At 47.4% G+C, this 18,042-nt stretch overlaps 1 protein-coding gene across 2 annotated transcripts in view; it reads left to right on the forward strand.

Annotated features, from left to right (window-relative positions):
• DNAJC4 (DnaJ heat shock protein family (Hsp40) member C4) overlaps positions 1-18,042 on the forward strand; it is a 40,070-nt gene that overhangs the window by 10,444 nt on the left and 11,584 nt on the right. For both annotated transcript variants that reach the window (XM_035098601.3, XM_035098602.3), the window contains exons 2-3: positions 2,703-2,844; positions 5,625-5,724. In XM_035098601.3, the coding sequence (XP_034954492.1) occupies positions 2,703-2,844; positions 5,625-5,724 (242 nt within the window). The remainder of the gene's footprint in view (positions 1-2,702; positions 2,845-5,624; positions 5,725-18,042) is intronic.

The following is an 18,042-nucleotide window of genomic DNA, read 5'->3' on the forward strand; positions in this document are numbered from 1 at the left end:
CAGGGTGGTTGTCATAGCAACAACTCAGCCGAGTGACAGGGATGCAGATGGATAACTGCATCTTTATAATTTTTGGCTCTTTATTAAAGGAGTGCCTGACTGAAGCCAGGGAGGGACCGATGTCCCCTGGCCGCTTCAAGGTCAGAGGGAGATAACATCCATGGGGCCCCTCCAGATTTTGTGTGTGTGTGTGTGTGTGTGCGTGAGAGAGAGAGAGAGAGAGACTATTCTGGAGCATGCCATTGACACAATAATAGTTCATTGGTGTTGCATTTATACTGGACTGTCCACACATGATTCCATTCTATTAGCTGCTCTGCAATGCTTCCCCAATGTTTGCCGCAGTATTGCTGTCCAGAGGGCGGCACTCTTGCGCCACAGAGCAACGAAAGGGGGACAAACCAGCCAGCCAAACACAAGAGCATGTGCGGCACAAAAAGTTGCAGGATTTTAGCAGGAAGTTACAAGGCGTGCACTGTTTGGAAACATAGTGGTCCGTCCACCACAAAACCTTTTTCAGGCACAAACAATTATGGAAAGGGGGATTGTTATTGTGTCAATAACAGTCACAAGCCCCACATTGGGCAAAAGATTCCTGCATTGCCAGAGGTTGGGCTAGATTACACTTGTGGTCCCTTCCAAATCTACAATTCTATGATTAAATGCAGAATAAAAAGGATGTCTGGAGGGAGACATGTTTTCCAAAGGTTTGCTGTGGATCCTGATAATCGTTTGGCTCTGGATTAACACTGGGAACGCCGGAGGCAGCTGTCAGGCAACGGGCCAAATTTAACATATTAAAAGGTCAGGGGTTCAGCCAGTATAGCCCTTCTGCCTGATGTACTATTTTTCTAGAAGCAAGGAAATAAGGATTCCTCCCACTTCTCTGGGAGAGAATTCAAACATGGAGTCTTGTGCCAGCACTGTGCATAAATGAACAATCAATAGCATTTTTGGGGTGGGTGGAATCTGGGGATCAGCTAGTCCACTTTCCTACTCAATGGAGGCATCTGATATGTGTCTTTTAGTTAATTTAAAAGCAGCCCTAAACTCCTTAATAATTAAAATTCTCTAAGTGGTATACAAAAAAGACAGCATAAAAAATAATACAAGTGCGTCCTAAAATGAACTACGATGATGTTGTCTCCCAATGCTTCCTACAGCTGTTATGGGGTTGTCTTGTTCTGTTTTTATGGTATAATGCATTGATGTTTTAAATGTATTCTTAAGTACTCGGAGATCTCCAGGTAACAAGTCTTATAAATAACAACAATAGAGCTAGTTACAGGTAGGTAGCCGTGTTGGTCTGATGCAGTCAAAACAAAATAAAAAAATCCTTCCAGTAGCACCTTAGAGACCAACTAAGTTTGTCATAGGTATGAGCTTTCGTGTGCATGCATGAAGAAGTGTGCATGCACACGAAAGCTCATACCTATGACAAACTTAGTTGGTCTCTAAGGTGCTACTGGAAGGATTTTTTTTATTTTGTTTTAACAACAATAGAGGTCCACCATAAAAAACAGGAAAACAATGTTTATAAGCACGATCCAATCTTATGGGTCAGAGAAAGTCCGGGCATAAATAGATGTCTGAAGCAGCTGACAGATAATGCAATCATAATAATCTACTTACATGTTTTCTTACGGTACCTGTCCTTTAGCGTAAGATCCCATGCTGGGTTGCAGCAGTTTAAAAAATACAGTATTAAAAATAGTTCTATGGTGTCAAAGGCCAGAGTAAAGTGATATGTCTTCAGGATACGATAAAAGCTATTTAAAGAAAGGTGCAGGGCGCATCTCTGTGGGGAGGGAATTCCACAGCTTAGGGGCTGCCACAGAGAAGGCCCTCTCCCCATCCCCACCGAACTTCCGAGGGTGGTGATCTTTCATGTATTTGGGGCCTAAGGATTTCAATGGCTTTAAATGCTAATACCTTAGATTGGCCCTGGAAATGAACTGGAAACCAGTGCAGCTGCATGGGAGAGGGGAGGGCTGCCACAACTGAAAGGAGCCAAGCAAAGCACAACCACTTGTGAGTTCCTGGCCAGAGTTCAGCAGATTGTGGAAATATGACCAGAGGTGCCTAGCCTGCTGGTTCTTCCAGTTGGGGTGGGTGAGGCTCAAATCAGTCGCTGACCAGCATCCACCTGTCCCTGCCTATCCTGACTTTCAAGACCCTCACAAACCCAGCACGGCAAGGTCAAGAGCGTGGAGAATCCTAGCGCAACAGCCCTTATGCTGTTTCCAAGAATTTCTCCCCCATTGGGGTCCCCAGTACAAAGTACACAAGGCATTCACCAGAGAGGTGCCAGTTGGTGACATGGTGCCCTCTAGATGTTTCAGGACTGAATGGGACAGTTTGAGAGGATCACCTTGTTTTCAAACCTGCCATCTCAAGGAAAAATCCTTTCGGGGGACTGTGCCAGTGGTTCCTGATGCACATCTTTTAAATAAAATAATCTTGGCTTGGCAGCAAGGCTCTCAAGGTCACCTTACCTGAGCCACTTTTAAATTTTGGTTTCACTCTCCCAAGTGCAGCACCGGGGATGTTCATAATGCTGGCCTAGTTTACGAGGCTGTTGTACGGATTACTGAGTCAGTCTATGCCTGCGAAATGCTTTTAAGACCTTAAAGCACCACACAAACACACCATCCATCAACTTTTTAAATCCCAGAGGCCTTCCCTTTCTCTCTCTTTCCTAGGTCGGCATCTTCCCAGGACCAGGGTGTGGCGCTCTTCAGGAGGTCTGAATATGACCGTAGCCGCTCCCTTTTCCATGTGCCGTTGCTGCTGGCTGTGCCAAAGTGCCAGGCATCGGGTGTTTTCTACCGCGTTCTGCAGCCGGTGAGTGCTCTCCTCCTGGCTCATTTGGGATGTATTACAATGCAGGGCCTTGAACAAAGCTCGGGACGAACACTATGAGAGCAGACTTCTGGTGATGCATCAGCAATAGTGTGCCCACCATACGCTGAAAGCACATAACTTCCTCCCACAAAGAATCCTGGAAACTGTAGTTCACCCCCTCCCAGAACTACAATTCCCAGCACCCTTAACAAGATGCAGTTCTCAGGATTCTTTGGCAGAAAACCGTGTGATTTAAATGTGTAGTGTCTATGCAGCCTAAGTCTGAATTCAGTGTCTGTTAGGCTCCTGCCAAAGACATTTCTCTTCCATTTCCCCTTCTGGCTCCATAGAGTCCTGAGTCTCCTCCCCTGAAGAAAGGGGAACTGGTCCCAGGGTCATGACAGGATGTTGGGGACATGAACCCAGGACCTCGTGGCCTTAGGCTGGGACTTAAGCCTGGTGTGCTATCCAGGACTTGTGTGTGTTCTCAGTCCTCAGAGCCCCTGTCAGTCACAGAAAAGGGCTTAGGGGTGCTTGCAATACCAGGCAGGCGGAATAAGTGCCTCTGGAGTGACTGTGCCTGGGATAAATGGCATAAGGCTGGTAAGAGAGGGGAAGGGCCATAGCTCAGTGGTAGAGCATCTGCTTTGTATGCAGAAGGTGCCGGGGTTGATCCCTGGCATCTCTCTGTGGGGCTGGAAATGTCCTCTGAAATCCTGGAGAACTACTGCCAGTGAGGACACAGACCTGAGCAGGACAGAGCAATGATACAAGGCAGCTCTTGCCCACCCCAAATATATCTTCTGTTCTTCCAGGTCCTTTCTACTGATCTCTGGATTCAGATGAGGGTGCCCACAGGCTCCCCCACGCTGCACACAGGGGATCACCCCATTGCATTTGCCCAGCATATGAAATCTCCCTTCTTCTTCTTTTTGTCTCCTTGTGGCAAGGAGCCACAAAGCGTAATAGCCCACCCATTTTGCAGGCCCGCACCTGTTTAATTCTTCCTCTCCTTTCCTTTAACTATTTACTCTGGTTGAATTATCAAGATTTATTCCCCAAACAAAAAAAGGAATCACAGGAGAAAGGATGTGGGAGAATTGCATCCCCTTCCATTGGCACACTGCCCCCATTCTGGTCCTTACTGATAACAGAGTATTTTGGTTGGTGGATTACGGAGGATATTATATACACAGCTGGTGGATGTTATACATATTCTTTTCACTCTTGTCCTCTTGAGTTTGTAATGAACTGCCTGTTCTTTTATTTCCTCTCTCTCTGTATGCATGTGTACGTGTGGAGGGGGGGGAGAGACTAATTTCTTGCATATCATTTACCGAGAACTCTTTACATTGGTTCTTGAATTTTGCATACCCGGAGGAAGGAGGGGAAGCACCTCGTATGTCAGCTCCCAGTGCCATCCTCGGCCTGTTTGCTTTTCTGAGCATCCTCTTCTAGAGTAGACTAATGTCCTGTGTTGTTGTTTAGTAAAAACCACAGCTCAGTGGGAGAGTATCTGCTCTGCATGCAGAAGTCTCCCAGGTTCAACCCACCCATCTCCAGGGAGGAGAAAGACTCCTCTCAATAACACTGGAGAGCTGTTGCTATTCTGTGTAGACCAGGAACCTCATGCCTCGAAGTCAAATGCACCCCTCAAACCCTCTCTGGCCCCCAAGACTCTCCCTAGGCTACTGCCGCCCCTTTCTGAGCCACACCCAAGCCTGGCAACTTTCTTGAGTGTTTCTTGCCTGGGATGAAATGTGCCCTTGAACTCTGAAAATGCCTTTTGCTTGCTTGGATGGACGACAGGAAAGGGAGTGTGAGCATGTGTGGACCAGGAGTTGTCAACCTTTCTGGACCAAATTTCAAATTTTAAGAGAGCGTCACTGACACAACACAATAGCGTCTCTCTCTCTCTCTCTCTCTCTCTCTCTCTCTCTCTCTCTCTCTCTCACACGCACACGCACACGCACACACGCACCAACAGGGAGCATTCCTAGATATCAGAAAACGTATCCAAGGTAGCCACATTCCCTTTCATTTCACAGAATCACAGGTACTAGCACATTTAGCCTCATAACTTTCTTTCTTTTATTAAAATATTGTTTTATTTATTTCCAATACAAAACAATTACAAAAAAAGAAAGGAAAGAATACAAAACCAGTATCCTAACTCCGCCCCCCCCCAAACAGATCAATCTGGTTAAGTTGCCATCCTTCAGGATCATCAGCAAAGTGTTTTATAAAAGGATGCGTATGTCAACAAAATCGTTTGCATCATTCGTATTATTTGATGCATGTAATCTCTTTGTTACTTTTTTCTGATACAGCAATAGACCATACATTCTGTTTCCAACAGAGATACGCAGATGCTCCAATCCTCTCCTAACTTTCTTTCTAGGAATGGTAAAGACTTACTTAAAATGGCCACACTAGTGCTTGGTGGCGCATGTCAGAGCCAATGTGGTGTAGCTGTGGGACTAAGACCTGGGAGACTAGGATCCAAGTCCCCAGTCGGCCAGTCACTGTCTCTCAGCCTAACCTACCTCACAGGGTTGTTGTGAGGATGAAACGGGGAGGAGGAGAACTATGCATGCCACCTTGAGCTTGGAGGAAAGGAAGTACATGAATGTGATAAATAAACAAATGTTAAACATTGAGAGTTTTGAGGGTGGGGAGGAGACATGGGCGATGACGTCAGAGTAACCAATTCCTCCTCCTCCTCCTCCTCCTCCTCCTCCTCCTCCTCCTCCTCCTCCTCCTCCTCCTCCTCCTCGTAGGTCGCCAGCCAGGAACAGCAGCTACTATGACCTGCTGGGGGTCAAGCAAGATGCCACCCTGGAGGAGATCAAGCAGGCCTTCTTCAGCAAGTCAAAGAAGGTGTGTTATAAAATGGGTGGGTGAGACAGAGGGATACATTTGCAGGAGGAAACAGCACCCCCTGAAGCTGACTTGGTGAGCATACACATCCTACATTTAAAGCACATCCCCTGCCCTCCAAAGAATCCTGGGAACTATAGCTCACCCCCCCCCCGAGCTACAGTTCCCAGCATCCTTAACAACCTACAGAGCCCAGGGTTCTTTGGGGGAAGCCATGTGCTTTCATCATATGTTATGTACACAAGGGTGGCTGAACCTCTCCATAAGGATGCTATGAGAGGCCACCCGCTAGGCCAAAGATGGAGAACCTTTGGCCACCCAGATGTTGTTGGACTCTGGCTCTTGTCACCCAAAGCCAGCATAGACAGCAATCAGTCCATCAGAAATGGATGGGAAGATGTGCCAGAAGGTGTGGGGTAACACTTCCTGGAAGCATATGCTCAGTAAATAGGTAAGGTCATTTAACCTTCCCACAAACTTTGTGCGGAAAAATTAGGGTGAACACTCTGGAAAAAGGCTGTTGGAAAGTGACCACCGTGGATTACATTGGATGGGAGAAGGGCAAGTAAGCTTTGTGGGTGCTGTAACTTGGGACGGGTTGATCTGTCACTTTCAGTTTCTCATCCCCTCCCCCCCCATCTTAAATTCAATCCCCCACATTTCCACATCAGTTTGCATAAAAATGCATCAGCATGTACATATTTTTATATGCACTTTTGCCTAATCCATACATTTTTGCAAACCAATTTCCTCTAATATAATGCATTTCTACATGCTATTTTTACTAATGTATGTATTTAATGTGCACTTTAGCCACTCTGTGCAAAAAAAAATTGTATGCGTAGCTTGGCTGAAGAGCTGCATTGCAAAATTCAAAGAAGCACAAATTTCGGAGGACGGCTGTATTTCGCTTTGCCCATTGTTTTGAATGCAGATTTGGTAGGTTTGCCTTTAAATGTGAACTGAATCAAATTTTTCTTGCACCCATGGCTGTCGTTAAAGACTTCTTTAAAGCTACCTAAAACATCCTTTGTGTACGGTCAGGTGTGTCCTGGATCTTCTCCGCTCCCTTCTTCCCTGAAGAGGGCAGTGTTGAGCCGAAAGAGCCCTGGATCCACTTCCCAAAGGAAAACCAGCGCAGTGTTTGTTTTTGCAGGAGAGTGCTCCTTTGAATTCCTCTTCTGCTTTAGAAAGAGACAACCTGGGTTTTTAAAATAAGTCTCCTGTGCTTTCAGCCTAAAGGTACTCCAGAGCTGTCTCTACCGTATAGGGAGCCACTTAAGGTGGTAGACCTCAAACGGCACTCACCATACTGCAAAGAGCAGGCATATTTGCAGTGATTGACTCTGCTTTTGAATGTGTCAAGCCAAAATGATTCTTGCACTTTAGCATCATGTTGGCAGAGCATCCCTGGGCGGAAGGTAGGGGGCTGCCTCATACTGAGTCACCTCATTCGTCCATTGAGCTCAGTATTGTCTACACTGACTGGCGGCGCCTCTCCCAGGTTTTCAGGCAGGGAGTGTCTCTTGACCCTATTTGGAGATGCTTAGGATTGAACCCAGGACCTTCTGCATGGCATGGCTGATGCCCTACCACTCAGCAATAGCCCCTTGCCTCTGGTGCACTTCCAGTGTATGTGGTTAGTTGGCCTTGCAGGAAGCATTGTAGGGTAACCAACCCTTTTTGGAGCCCATGGACACATTGTAAGCTGGAGAACCTATTTGCACCTCCTGCTCTGAGGCAGGGCCTTTCCAGTTGTCTGTTTCGTTGTGATTTGTGACAAATTGTGCTCAGATGCTATTACGGCGGTCACACACGATCCCACTTTCCATGGTTTGTACCTGCAAAGGCTTTGGGCTGGTTACACTGCTTCATTCCCAATCAGTGCATATTCTGTAACGTCCTGCTGAAACTTTTTATACACAAATCTTATGGTTCCTTTTTTGTCCTGCTTTTGTTGTGCTACAGCCCTTCTGGACGGCAGTAATGTGGTGTCATTACTGGATGACTGGATGCATGCAGAGGAGTGGTGGGATGCACCAGCTGGGGAACCCCCAAGAGAAGAAGACTCAGAGCCAGGGGATTTGTGGTGGGAGTGGGATGAGGATGAGTGGTCAGAGGGAGAAAAGGGAGCAGACTCGGAGGAGGAGGTGTTAGAAGCTGTAGCTGTAACAGGGTTTAATGAGCAGGGAGAGTCTGTGGCAGAGAGCAGTCCAGAATCAGAGGCAGAATCAGAGGCTGGAGAGGAGAGGGGCCAAGAGGCAGAGATGAAGAAATCAGAGGATCTGCCCCTCCTACTGTGACCAGCTCCCCTTCCCCCTGGTCTCCCAGAACCAGAAGACGTATGAAGAGGGCGGAGCAAAGGCAAGCAAGGTGACAAAATCTCAGATTGCTTGGGAAGGACTTGGAGGAGGAGGAGACTTAGAGAACTGTGGGAACGCGGGGACCTTCAGTCCCCTCAACTGCCTCATTGGGGCAAGATCTAACAGGACGAGTTGCTGTGCTCACTAGGCCTGGCCTCCTGAGCTTTCTTGATTCTTTGAACAAAGCATTAACTTCATGGATGCCGTGTGAGTTATTGCTGAGCTGACATGTGGGAAGCATCATGAAACAAACTAAAGCAGAATAAATCTGCCACAATACTTGGGCATAAATATTGTGTCAAAAATATGCTGCAGAACGCACCCTCAATAGGACACCAGTCTGGAGGGGCCCACGGTTAGAGTGGCTCCAGTGTGTATTTCTCTCAGCTTGGCCAGGCGCCACTAAGGAGGAAGCAGACCCCCCTCAGTGCCAGAGGAGGCATTCAGACCCTTTTGATGTGGTTGCAAAATCCTCCACAGAGCAGTTAGTAATCCCTCTGCTTGGTGCTTTTAACTTCCAGCGTCATGAACTCGGGACAGTTGCGTCTCCAGCAATTAGGGTTTTTTCCTCCCAGGAAGGTCAAGACTGCTGGATTTCTGGGGCAAAATGTGTTTAAACCTGCTCTGCTCAGACCTAAGCTCGTTAAGGCAGTACTACTGGCTGTCACTGCAGAAACCTTACGCAAGTTTCCAGGCATTGTGCACTTAAAATGTGCACAGTTGCGCAGTGTGCAAGCATTGGATTTAATTGTGTGGAATCCTGAAAATCTCAGCCTTCGTTTAAAAGAAAAAGAAAATAGTTTCTAGGCTTTACGACTGCAAAGGATGTTGTTTGGAAGCCATGCCTTTTCCCAGGGCTTTCTAGAGTAGCAAAAGTGGGACTGGAAATAAGATTCTATTCATAATTCTCCCATCTTTCACTGCTTTGGGCCAGATCTCCTGTCCTTTGACTTCTAGCCCCCAAAAATAGGAAATTTGAAGACATCCAAGGCCCCTTCAGATGTCCCTTTTTATTATTGAGATTATTATAGTGAGTTATAGTAACTGTTCCTTTTATTGTGCATTAGTGATTATTTGTTCTCACGGTGGTACCAGGGTGGTTATACACAATTCCGCTCTCAGCACTGTTTGTTCCTGCAAAAGTCTTGGGGTAGACAGACTGCTTCGTTTCTAACCAGTGAATGTCCTGTGGCTTCTTTCTGAAATCCTATAACTTTTTATGCCACAAATATTCTGGGGTCTATTAGTTTTTGCCCTGCTTTTGTTGCACTATGGAGTAAGAATGCCACAAGAACTCTGTAACTTCAGAGGGCATCGCCGATCCACTAATACAACGGAACGATGTTTAGACGGTCCGATATAAGCCCACCACTATTATTGCGTCAGTGCCATGTTACAGAGTATGCCCGCCCCCAAACCCCAGCAGTCTGCAGGGGCCTCCGGCAGTTGCAAAATGGATTACATTGTGCAAGCAGGTCACTTGTGCTTTTAACTGTTAGGATTTCAGAGCTGCAGATCTGGGCTCCCTCTGCGTGGAATTTGTGTGGGGTGGGATTCCCAGCTGTGCAGTAGCAGCTCTTGCTGTGTGTCCTGTTTTGTTTTTATTCTTTAGCCATTACAAAACAGCAACAACCCACTATATCACTTTCAGCAGAGGTAGCCCTGTGCCAAGTGTTTTATAGCCTCTCTCCCCATCTGTGCACAGCTGTTTTTTGTCCCTCTGCCCCTGCAAAAAGTGACATCTTCCAGACCTGCCGCCATCCTTTCTCCCCACCGCTCAGAAAGTAGCTTTGCATCTGTTCCCTCCCCACCCCAGCTATTTAACTGATCACTTCCAAGTGGTACTTGGACCTCTTTGGGGGTCGGTGGTTTGCCCTTTGCTTCTGGTTGCGCTCAATGTCCCCAGTTAGTAGCTGCATCAGGGATGGGAGAGTGAGGAGCTATTTTGAGACCAAGCCCTTGCACCAGTGAGGAAGAGAACATTCAACCCAACTCCCGTCCGGATGATTGGGGTGGAGGGTGTGACAAATCAGAAGTGGAGGCAATTTATTCAGAGGTGTACGGTGGGGTGGAGAGAAAACTGCTTTCTTTGTTGGCTGAGCCTGTGGCCTGTGATCAGTCCTCCTCTTGCACATTTTGTCCCCATTAGTAGCCATACTGCATTTTATAAAAACAGGTATTAAATCCTCAAACAGGGATGGACTAAGACCTGGGAGACCAGGGTTCAAATCCCCACTTGGCCCTGAAGCTCACTGGGTGAACTTGGACCTGTTACTACCTCTCAGCCTAACCTACCTCACAGGTTCGCTGTGGGGATCCAAGGGGAAGGAGGAGGAGGAGGAAGAGAAACATATACCCTGCTTGCATGTTTGTTTGAGGTTGGGAATGAAAACCAGTCAAATGAATTTGATCGGCATTTTTCCACATCATCGTTGCTTCTAAGTCCGCAAACACTGCACAATTGATGAGGTTTTTTTTTTTTTTTACATTGTTTTGATGCTTCCTTTACATTGAAATGAATATATGTTACTTAAAGAGTTACATAGTTACAGACAGTGAGCATTTGATGGAAACGGAACTGCATCTCAATGGAAACACCACTGATTGTGACTAACGTTTTTGACTGGATGAATGCGGCCCTTTGGGCCTCTTTGTATGGCCCTTGGAACCCTCCGCTGGCCACAATCTCCCTGGCCCTGCTTTGCACCCTGAGTGGTTTCCCCTGGCTGGAATGTGTAACTTGAACTCTGATAATGCCTCTTTCTTGTCTCAGTGGAGGACAGATTAACTGTCTTTCCTTGATTTGTTGTTGTTTGTGTTTTTAAAGGGTCCCATTATTCTTTCAGATTTTTATCTGCATCCTTCAGTTATAAACTGCCCTGTGGCTTGTGCAGAGGGTGGTATATCACGTACAAATGCATTAAAAAAATATAGTGTGTGTGTGTGGAAAGTAGTTTACAGTATAAAGGTAGAATATACCTCTGATGGTCCACTCACTTTTGCCTCTGGCATGTGGCCCTCAGACAGCTGTCCAGAAGGGAGTGTGGCCCCCCGATTGAAAAGGGTTCCCCACCCCCTAAGATGCCAGGTGACAGAAAGGGTCTGCTCTGTGCGAGACCCTTCGAGAGCTGCTGCCATGCAGAGGAAACAATACTGAACACATTGGACAAATAACTTCACATATGTTCCTGCATTCTCTTACCAAGACCTGATTTTACACACACAGCATAAGGCAGCAGAGTCCTGAGATGGCAGAAGTGGACAGTGCCACTTCAATGATCAGTTTTTCCTCCTGTAAAAACATAACAAGCAAAACTCCCTCCACTGATGGAACGGATTCATCCCTTCTCTGTCAGCTCAGTCACTCGCCTGTGTGGGATTTCCGGTCGCCTGTGGCTACCAGGGGCAAGTTGTCAAATGCAAGGCTGATTTAAGCCATGCACGTGAAAGTCCCCCTGCTGCTCCGCTGTACAATCTTCCTCTTCCAGAATCCTTTCTGGGGAAACCCCTGCCCTCGTTCCGTGGCGAAACCGTTGCTCCAAGTTGTGGCTGCTTTGGCTGTCTCCCGCCTTCAGCCGCTTCTGGCCTCTGCTGCCTTGGAGGGTTGCCCAGGAATCTTAGCATTGGGAATCTTTTTATCTTTTTTGGCTAGGTCTGGGCCAACATGGAGCACGTTTGCTTGTTTCTCTAACCCGGGCGGGAATTAAAACTGGGGCTGGAGTGAGAGCAGCGGTGGTGATGTCGAAAGGCCCCACGTACCTAGTAGCGCTTCCCATCAATCTTTAACTGGGGCTCTTTCCCTTTCTTTTCTTTCGTCTGTGGCTTGCCTCATCCCCCCCCCCCCCAAGTAGATTTTTAACATGAGGTGGTCCGCTAGGGGCACGTTCTGTCCCTTTCGCCAGCTCCACTCCCACCTTCTCCCTTCCACCCTCATGCAACCCTCTCATGCTAGAGCAGAGTGAGTCAGGCCTGCAGGAGAGAGGGGAGATCATACTGGGGGAAAGGATCAAGGCAGACCAAACGTTGTACAATTCCGGGCATTCGGGGGTGTTCCAGGCACTCTTGCAAAAGTTTTGGAGCTGGCTCGGTGCAAAGGGGCAAGATGCCTCTAAGGCTTTGGAATCCGCCCGCTTGCGATTGGTTAACATCTTCCCCCTCCCCGTCCTCTGCCCCATCTATGCAATATAAATGTCTCTACCACCACCCCCAGCCTTGCAGAGTGTTATCGTAATCTGTCTGCCAGGGGTTGAGCGGAGAGATGGGTCTTGAATACCTTCAAGTTCGTTAAGGACCGCTGAGGTAGAAATGGCAATGTTTGGTTGGCTCGGGTTGCAGTGGAAAGGAAGGAGGGTTTCTCAAGACCAGGCGTCGCCAAACTTCGGCCCTCCAGGTGTTTTGGACTACAATTCCCATCTTCCCCGACCACTGGTCCTGTTAGCTAGGAATCATGGGAGTTGTAGGCCAAAACATCTGGAGGGCCGCAGTTTGGGGATGCCTGCTCAAGACCGAAGCTCTTGATTGGGCGGGAGGGATTTGGCAGTGCCTGGGCATCAGAAGAGAACAACCTTCCGCTGGGCCTAGTTCACCACCCCCTTTCACTGAAGGAGGTAAAGTCAGTCCTGCTGTTCGCACAACCCCCCTCCCCTCTCCCCCACCTCACTTCATGCAGTTCTTCCTGTAAGCAGCAGCCCAGTGGCCAGTGTTTGCTGTCTAGCGCCATTCCCGAAAGCTACGGCTTGCAAGGTAAATAGAGAGGAGACCCGTGCCTGGGGCCAAAGAGGAGCTTTCCAAGTGCACATGAGGACAAAATCAGCCGTTCTTGGTTGCAGGGAGGGATCAACAAACCAGTCACTTTCAGTTTCTTATTTTTCAGTTTTCCACATTTCCACATCAGTTTGTGAATATACACACATTTATTTTCTAATACTCATGAAATTTCACCAGTGTTTCTGTATGCATTTCTTCTAATGTACTGTACACATTCCCCCCATATTGTTGCAAATGTTCCCTAATGTATTTTTGCACACAATTATTATTATTATTATTATTATTATTATTATTATTATTATTATTACTACTACTACTACTGCTACTATACAGGTATCTTGCAACATGCGTGCTTTTAACTTATGCACATTCAGCTTCCCACAATGAATAAATTTAAAAAATATTATTATCAAGCATTGCAGATGCTTGATATGAGAGCCATCTTCAACTACCGTATCTAAAGGGCTGTCCCATGGAAGGCGGAGCAAGCTTGGTTTTTTGCTGCTCCAGAGGGTACAACCCAAACCACTGGATTCATATTACCAGAAAGGAGATTCTGACTAAACATAGGAGTAACTTTCTTATGGTAAGAGCTGTTCAGCAGTGGAATGGGCTTTGTGGGAAGGTGTTGGGCTCTCCTTCATAAGAGGTTTTTAAAGAGAAATTGGTAGGCCATCTGTCAGGGATTCTTTACCTGTAATTCCTGCGTTGCAGGGTTTGGACTGGATGCCGCTTGGGATCCCTTCCAACTCTAGGATTCTATGAACTACTCATAAGGCAGAATGATCTGCAGGCGGTCCTATACCAATCCACTACTAATTCACCGTTACACTATCAGTGGCATATTGCAGAATACACCTACCCAAGAAACCGTACCAGTTTGGAGGGACCTTAACCCACAGCAGCTGTCCAATGGTGGCTTGGCTTATAGGTGCAGAGGAAGGGCTTGCACAGGGGTTCAAAAGGCTGGAGGTGCTGGGAGCGGGGACACATTTTGGGAACCCACAACCTTGTCCCAGCCAGGCTCTTCCAGAAAAGGCAGGTCACAGCTGGGAATCTTCCTTTGCTCGGCACATTCCTGCCCTTGCCCCCACCCCACCCCACCTCGCCCTCTGTCCCTCTCTTCCTACCCTGGTATTTTAAACCAGTGGAGAATAAGGGCTGCTTGTGTGCATTTGACCTGCTGCTTTAAAACAATTGCCTCCCCCTCCAGCTCGCTTGTTTTCCTGCGTCAAATCTCTTAATTAACTATTAGGGAGGATTTATTGGTTTGCCCAGCATAGCGAGCGTTTTTCTTTTGCAAGGACATTGAGCTTTGTGCTTCCTTTTTAGCTGGGGAGGATTGACGGCGGGCTGGGTGAGGGACCGACAGGCTATCCAAAACTCTTTAACATTCTGAACATCTATTTAATTGTTGGGCATATTGGCTAGGGAGCAGGGGGAGAAAATCAGTTCAGTTCACAGTCCAGACGAACCTACCAAGTTCACAGTTCCCAAAACAATTCACGAACCAAAACAGTCATCCGTCGAGATCCCTACTTCTATGAATTTTGCAATGCATTTCTGCAGCCGAAAGCGATATGCCCAAACATGATAGGGTAAGGGATGCGTAAAAATGCATTTGTTGCTGAAAGTAATGTACAAAAAAACCCCACGTTATATTGGGGAAAATTGTTTGCAAAAACGTGCATATTAGGCAAAGTTGTGTTGTATGTTAGAAGAAAACATCGCACTAAAATCTTGATGAATTTTAGTAAGTTTGCATGCTGACATGTACGTACGGAGAACTGGATTTAAGAATGGGGAAAGGGAGAAACTGGAGTTGACAGATTTGCCCTGTCCCTAATACCGGCTAAAGGGCTTGAAAGGAGCAGGATGTTGTGCTGGGCTTCCCCCCCCCCCCGACCACTTCCCCATGTAAGGGGAAAATCTGCACGCAGCCTCCAACTGACACAACCCCCTTATCGCTCCAGAACATCTTTGTTGTCCACTGCTCTGGCCTCCGCTGAGTGATGCCAGCTTTGCATTGTGGGGAGCCAGCCGGGGGTGGGGGGCCCGAAGACGGGGGGAGAGGCAATAAGGGATGTTTGCTCTTCTGTGGTCATGAAACATATTACAGTCCCGGGAGGCTGTATTTGCCTTCAGCTGACGAGGGCGAGTGCCATGTGTTTTGGAACCAAAGTGAGTGTGAGGCTTTTTGCAGCCACCAAGTGTTGATGAAATAAACAGATTTTTTTATATATAGAACAGTAAAGGAATATGCTTTGCAGGAGCTGAATTACTTGAATAGGATTCATCATCCTTTGAGAAAATGGAAAATGCTACAAGGAGCCTCCTCCAGACTGCTGGGTCCGGTCCCCCCCCCCCAAAAAAGTATATTTATTGGTTCAATAGTAGTGCATCAGTGGCAGATTCATACGGGAACGCCAATACATTGGTCTGATCTATTAGTTATTTTGTGATGCTCACTCAACGTTACCGCCCTTATTGTGTCTGGAGGGGCACTCCTGCTCTGTAGCACAAGAAAGACACGGAACCCTCCGAACGCTTTTGGTGTGAAACTTTAACAAGAGTTTGTCAGGAAGTTATAAGACTTGCACCAATGGAGAATGAAGCAGCAAACAGGGTCACATATAACTGCCTCAATATCACCGTGAGCCCAAATTATCATGAATGTGCAATTTTTAAAAAAGACATCTAGAGGTGCTGTGTTCAAATTCAGGTTGCACAATTAAAGTGAGTTGGTGTTCTTGTGCAGCAAACCTCTTTCGCACACACACACCACAAAAAGCCTGTTATTTATGGTAAAGTGTCTGTGTGTATAGAGGGGAATAACAATTGCTTGACACAACAATGCAATTCAACCTCCATGAAAACAAGCCAGAATGGTCTCTGACCTCCTTCCAAACTTTGTTCAAACAAATTAGGATGAACTGGTCAATTAACTGGTTGCCAGGAAGCAGCCTGAACCAACCTGAAAGTTTTAAGTTTTTGTGGCGGAGACAGGCAAAAGAGAGATTTGTCGTGTGGCTTCATGGTAGTTAACAGGCGTTTAAGAATTGAATGGGAGCACTGAAATACTTCAACCAGCTCCTGGAAGGAGGAAGAGGAGGAAGGCCGCTTTGTTTTCTACAAACTTGACACGATTTGCAGTCGGATGAGGAGAGAGGTCCCTGTTATTTCCAGGCCCCTCTCCCCTTTCCCACCCACCGCCAAGCCCGCATTTGAGTTGTCTGTGGGAACTGATTTCACCCGAAGGATTACCTCCAGGGAGAAGTGAGAACAAGTGCCCCATTCTAAATTCCCCTCATTTCTTTCTCCACCAGCCAAAATCCCACCCACCCCCTTCTTGCCTCCATGGTTTTAACTGCAGGGCTGCTTTAATTGCTTGTGCTCGACGCTAAATCAGAGGAGCGTGTCAAGATGACAAGCTGAATGGCGCGGCGAGTGTGAGATTCTCTTGCCGGCAACTTCGCCCTGGTGGTTTTTCCTTGGTGCTCTGCGCCCCACTTTTGTTCCCCAGGGGCCTTTTAGGTGCTCGTACAGTGCCCTCATTTAGCAGGAAAGGACATTAGAGGAGGCAGGGTGGTGTAGTGGTTAGATTGGCAAGTCTAGGACTGAAGAGGTACTGGTTCAAATAAATAAATAAATCTCCCCTCAGCCCTTCGCTCTCTCAGACTAGCCCACCTCAGAGAGTTCTTGTGAAGATAAAAATGGGAAAGTGAACCATTTATACTGCCTTGAGCTCCTTAAAAAGGGAGGCTGGAGATGGGCAAACGTGCATCTGTGTGTGAGAGACAGAAAGAGAGAGTGCTGTTGTGCATTTATAGTTAGAAAGGGAAAAAATGGTTGTATCCAATGCACGTCCTACTCATAGTAGACCCACTGAAGTTAATAGACATGACTCACTTAGGTTCACCAACTTCTGAAAAGAACTTAGTTGGATACAACCCACAGAAAGATAGCATTATTAAAGATTCTCATTATTTTGGTTTCTTACCTGCCCTTCACCATAAGGTCCCAATTTTTAAAAATTCAGTATTAGATACAGTTTAAAACAAATGACAGTCACAGGAACAGGGTGGGGTCCTGAAAATATCTCTCACAAGGGTCTTCAGCATATTAGAAAAGCTAATATTAGAGTTGGTGTCCGACCCAACTCTGTGGGGAGAGAGTTCCACAACTTAGGGGCTGCTGCCCCCCACCCTGAGTTTCAGAGTGCAGTGGAATTACCAAGTGGCGCCCCCCCCCCCGGTTGAACACTACACCCGAGAGGGTCTCCAGGGAAGGAGGTGGCCATCTTTCGTCTAGATATTTGAGGCCAAGTCCTCCTGTGCCTCACATAAATCCCAGGGTGGGTAACAACTACAGACCAGAGGTGGCAGGTTTTTTTTAAGCCGCATGGCCACATTTCTTTATGGGTCACTTACTGGGGGATGGAGCACATGCCAGCAGTGGGCAAGGCCAGAGGGGAAAGCGGGCAGACCTTTGTACGGTAGGCCATGTTCCATCCATGTGAAAGCCAGAGATTTCTGCATTATGAGATTACAACTGTAATAAATGTAATAAAGAAACAAATTCATTCTACACCCAATAAACGCCCACCTCTCCATCGTCCATGGCAAAAAGCACCCAAGGAGGGCTCAGAGCAGGGCATGATGAGGTGAGGTGGAGGTTGGAAGAGTCCTGGGGCCTAGAGAAAGATACCTGCGTGGTCATATTCAGCCCATGGGCTAGGACAAGACACAGCAATCAGGCCCACAAAGCTGGGATATTCTCTGAGCTACACAGGAAGTCCTCAAGGACCTTCCTCTTGGACTGGTGCTGATGCACAAATAAGGTTTCCTGTCTCTTACCAGGACCAGGCTATGGGATCGGACTGTCCTTCTCCCCCTACCCACCCATGAACACCCTTGAGCCTTCCTTGCTAACAGTTTGTGAGGAGAGCCTGGAATGCAGCCTTAGCGGGGAGCTTCCTCAGCAAGAGGCTTATCGGGCTGCAGCCTTGAACTGTTTTCGCCTGCCTCTCCTCCGGTCAGGGAAGCAGTGGAGCTCCTGGTCTCGGGCACGTCGGCCGTCTCTTTGTTGCCACCCACTGCGCACGGCTCTGTGATGGATGGTCTCGTGGGAATACAGGGGCGGCCAGTGCAGAGGCAGAGGCAGCCTCAGACCAGGGTCTCTGTCCCAA

The sequence above is a fragment of the Zootoca vivipara genome, chromosome 16 (genome assembly GCF_965207765.1).
Source record: "Zootoca vivipara chromosome 16, rZooViv2.hap1.1, whole genome shotgun sequence".
In the NCBI taxonomy this organism is placed as follows: Eukaryota; Metazoa; Chordata; class Lepidosauria; order Squamata; family Lacertidae; genus Zootoca; species Zootoca vivipara.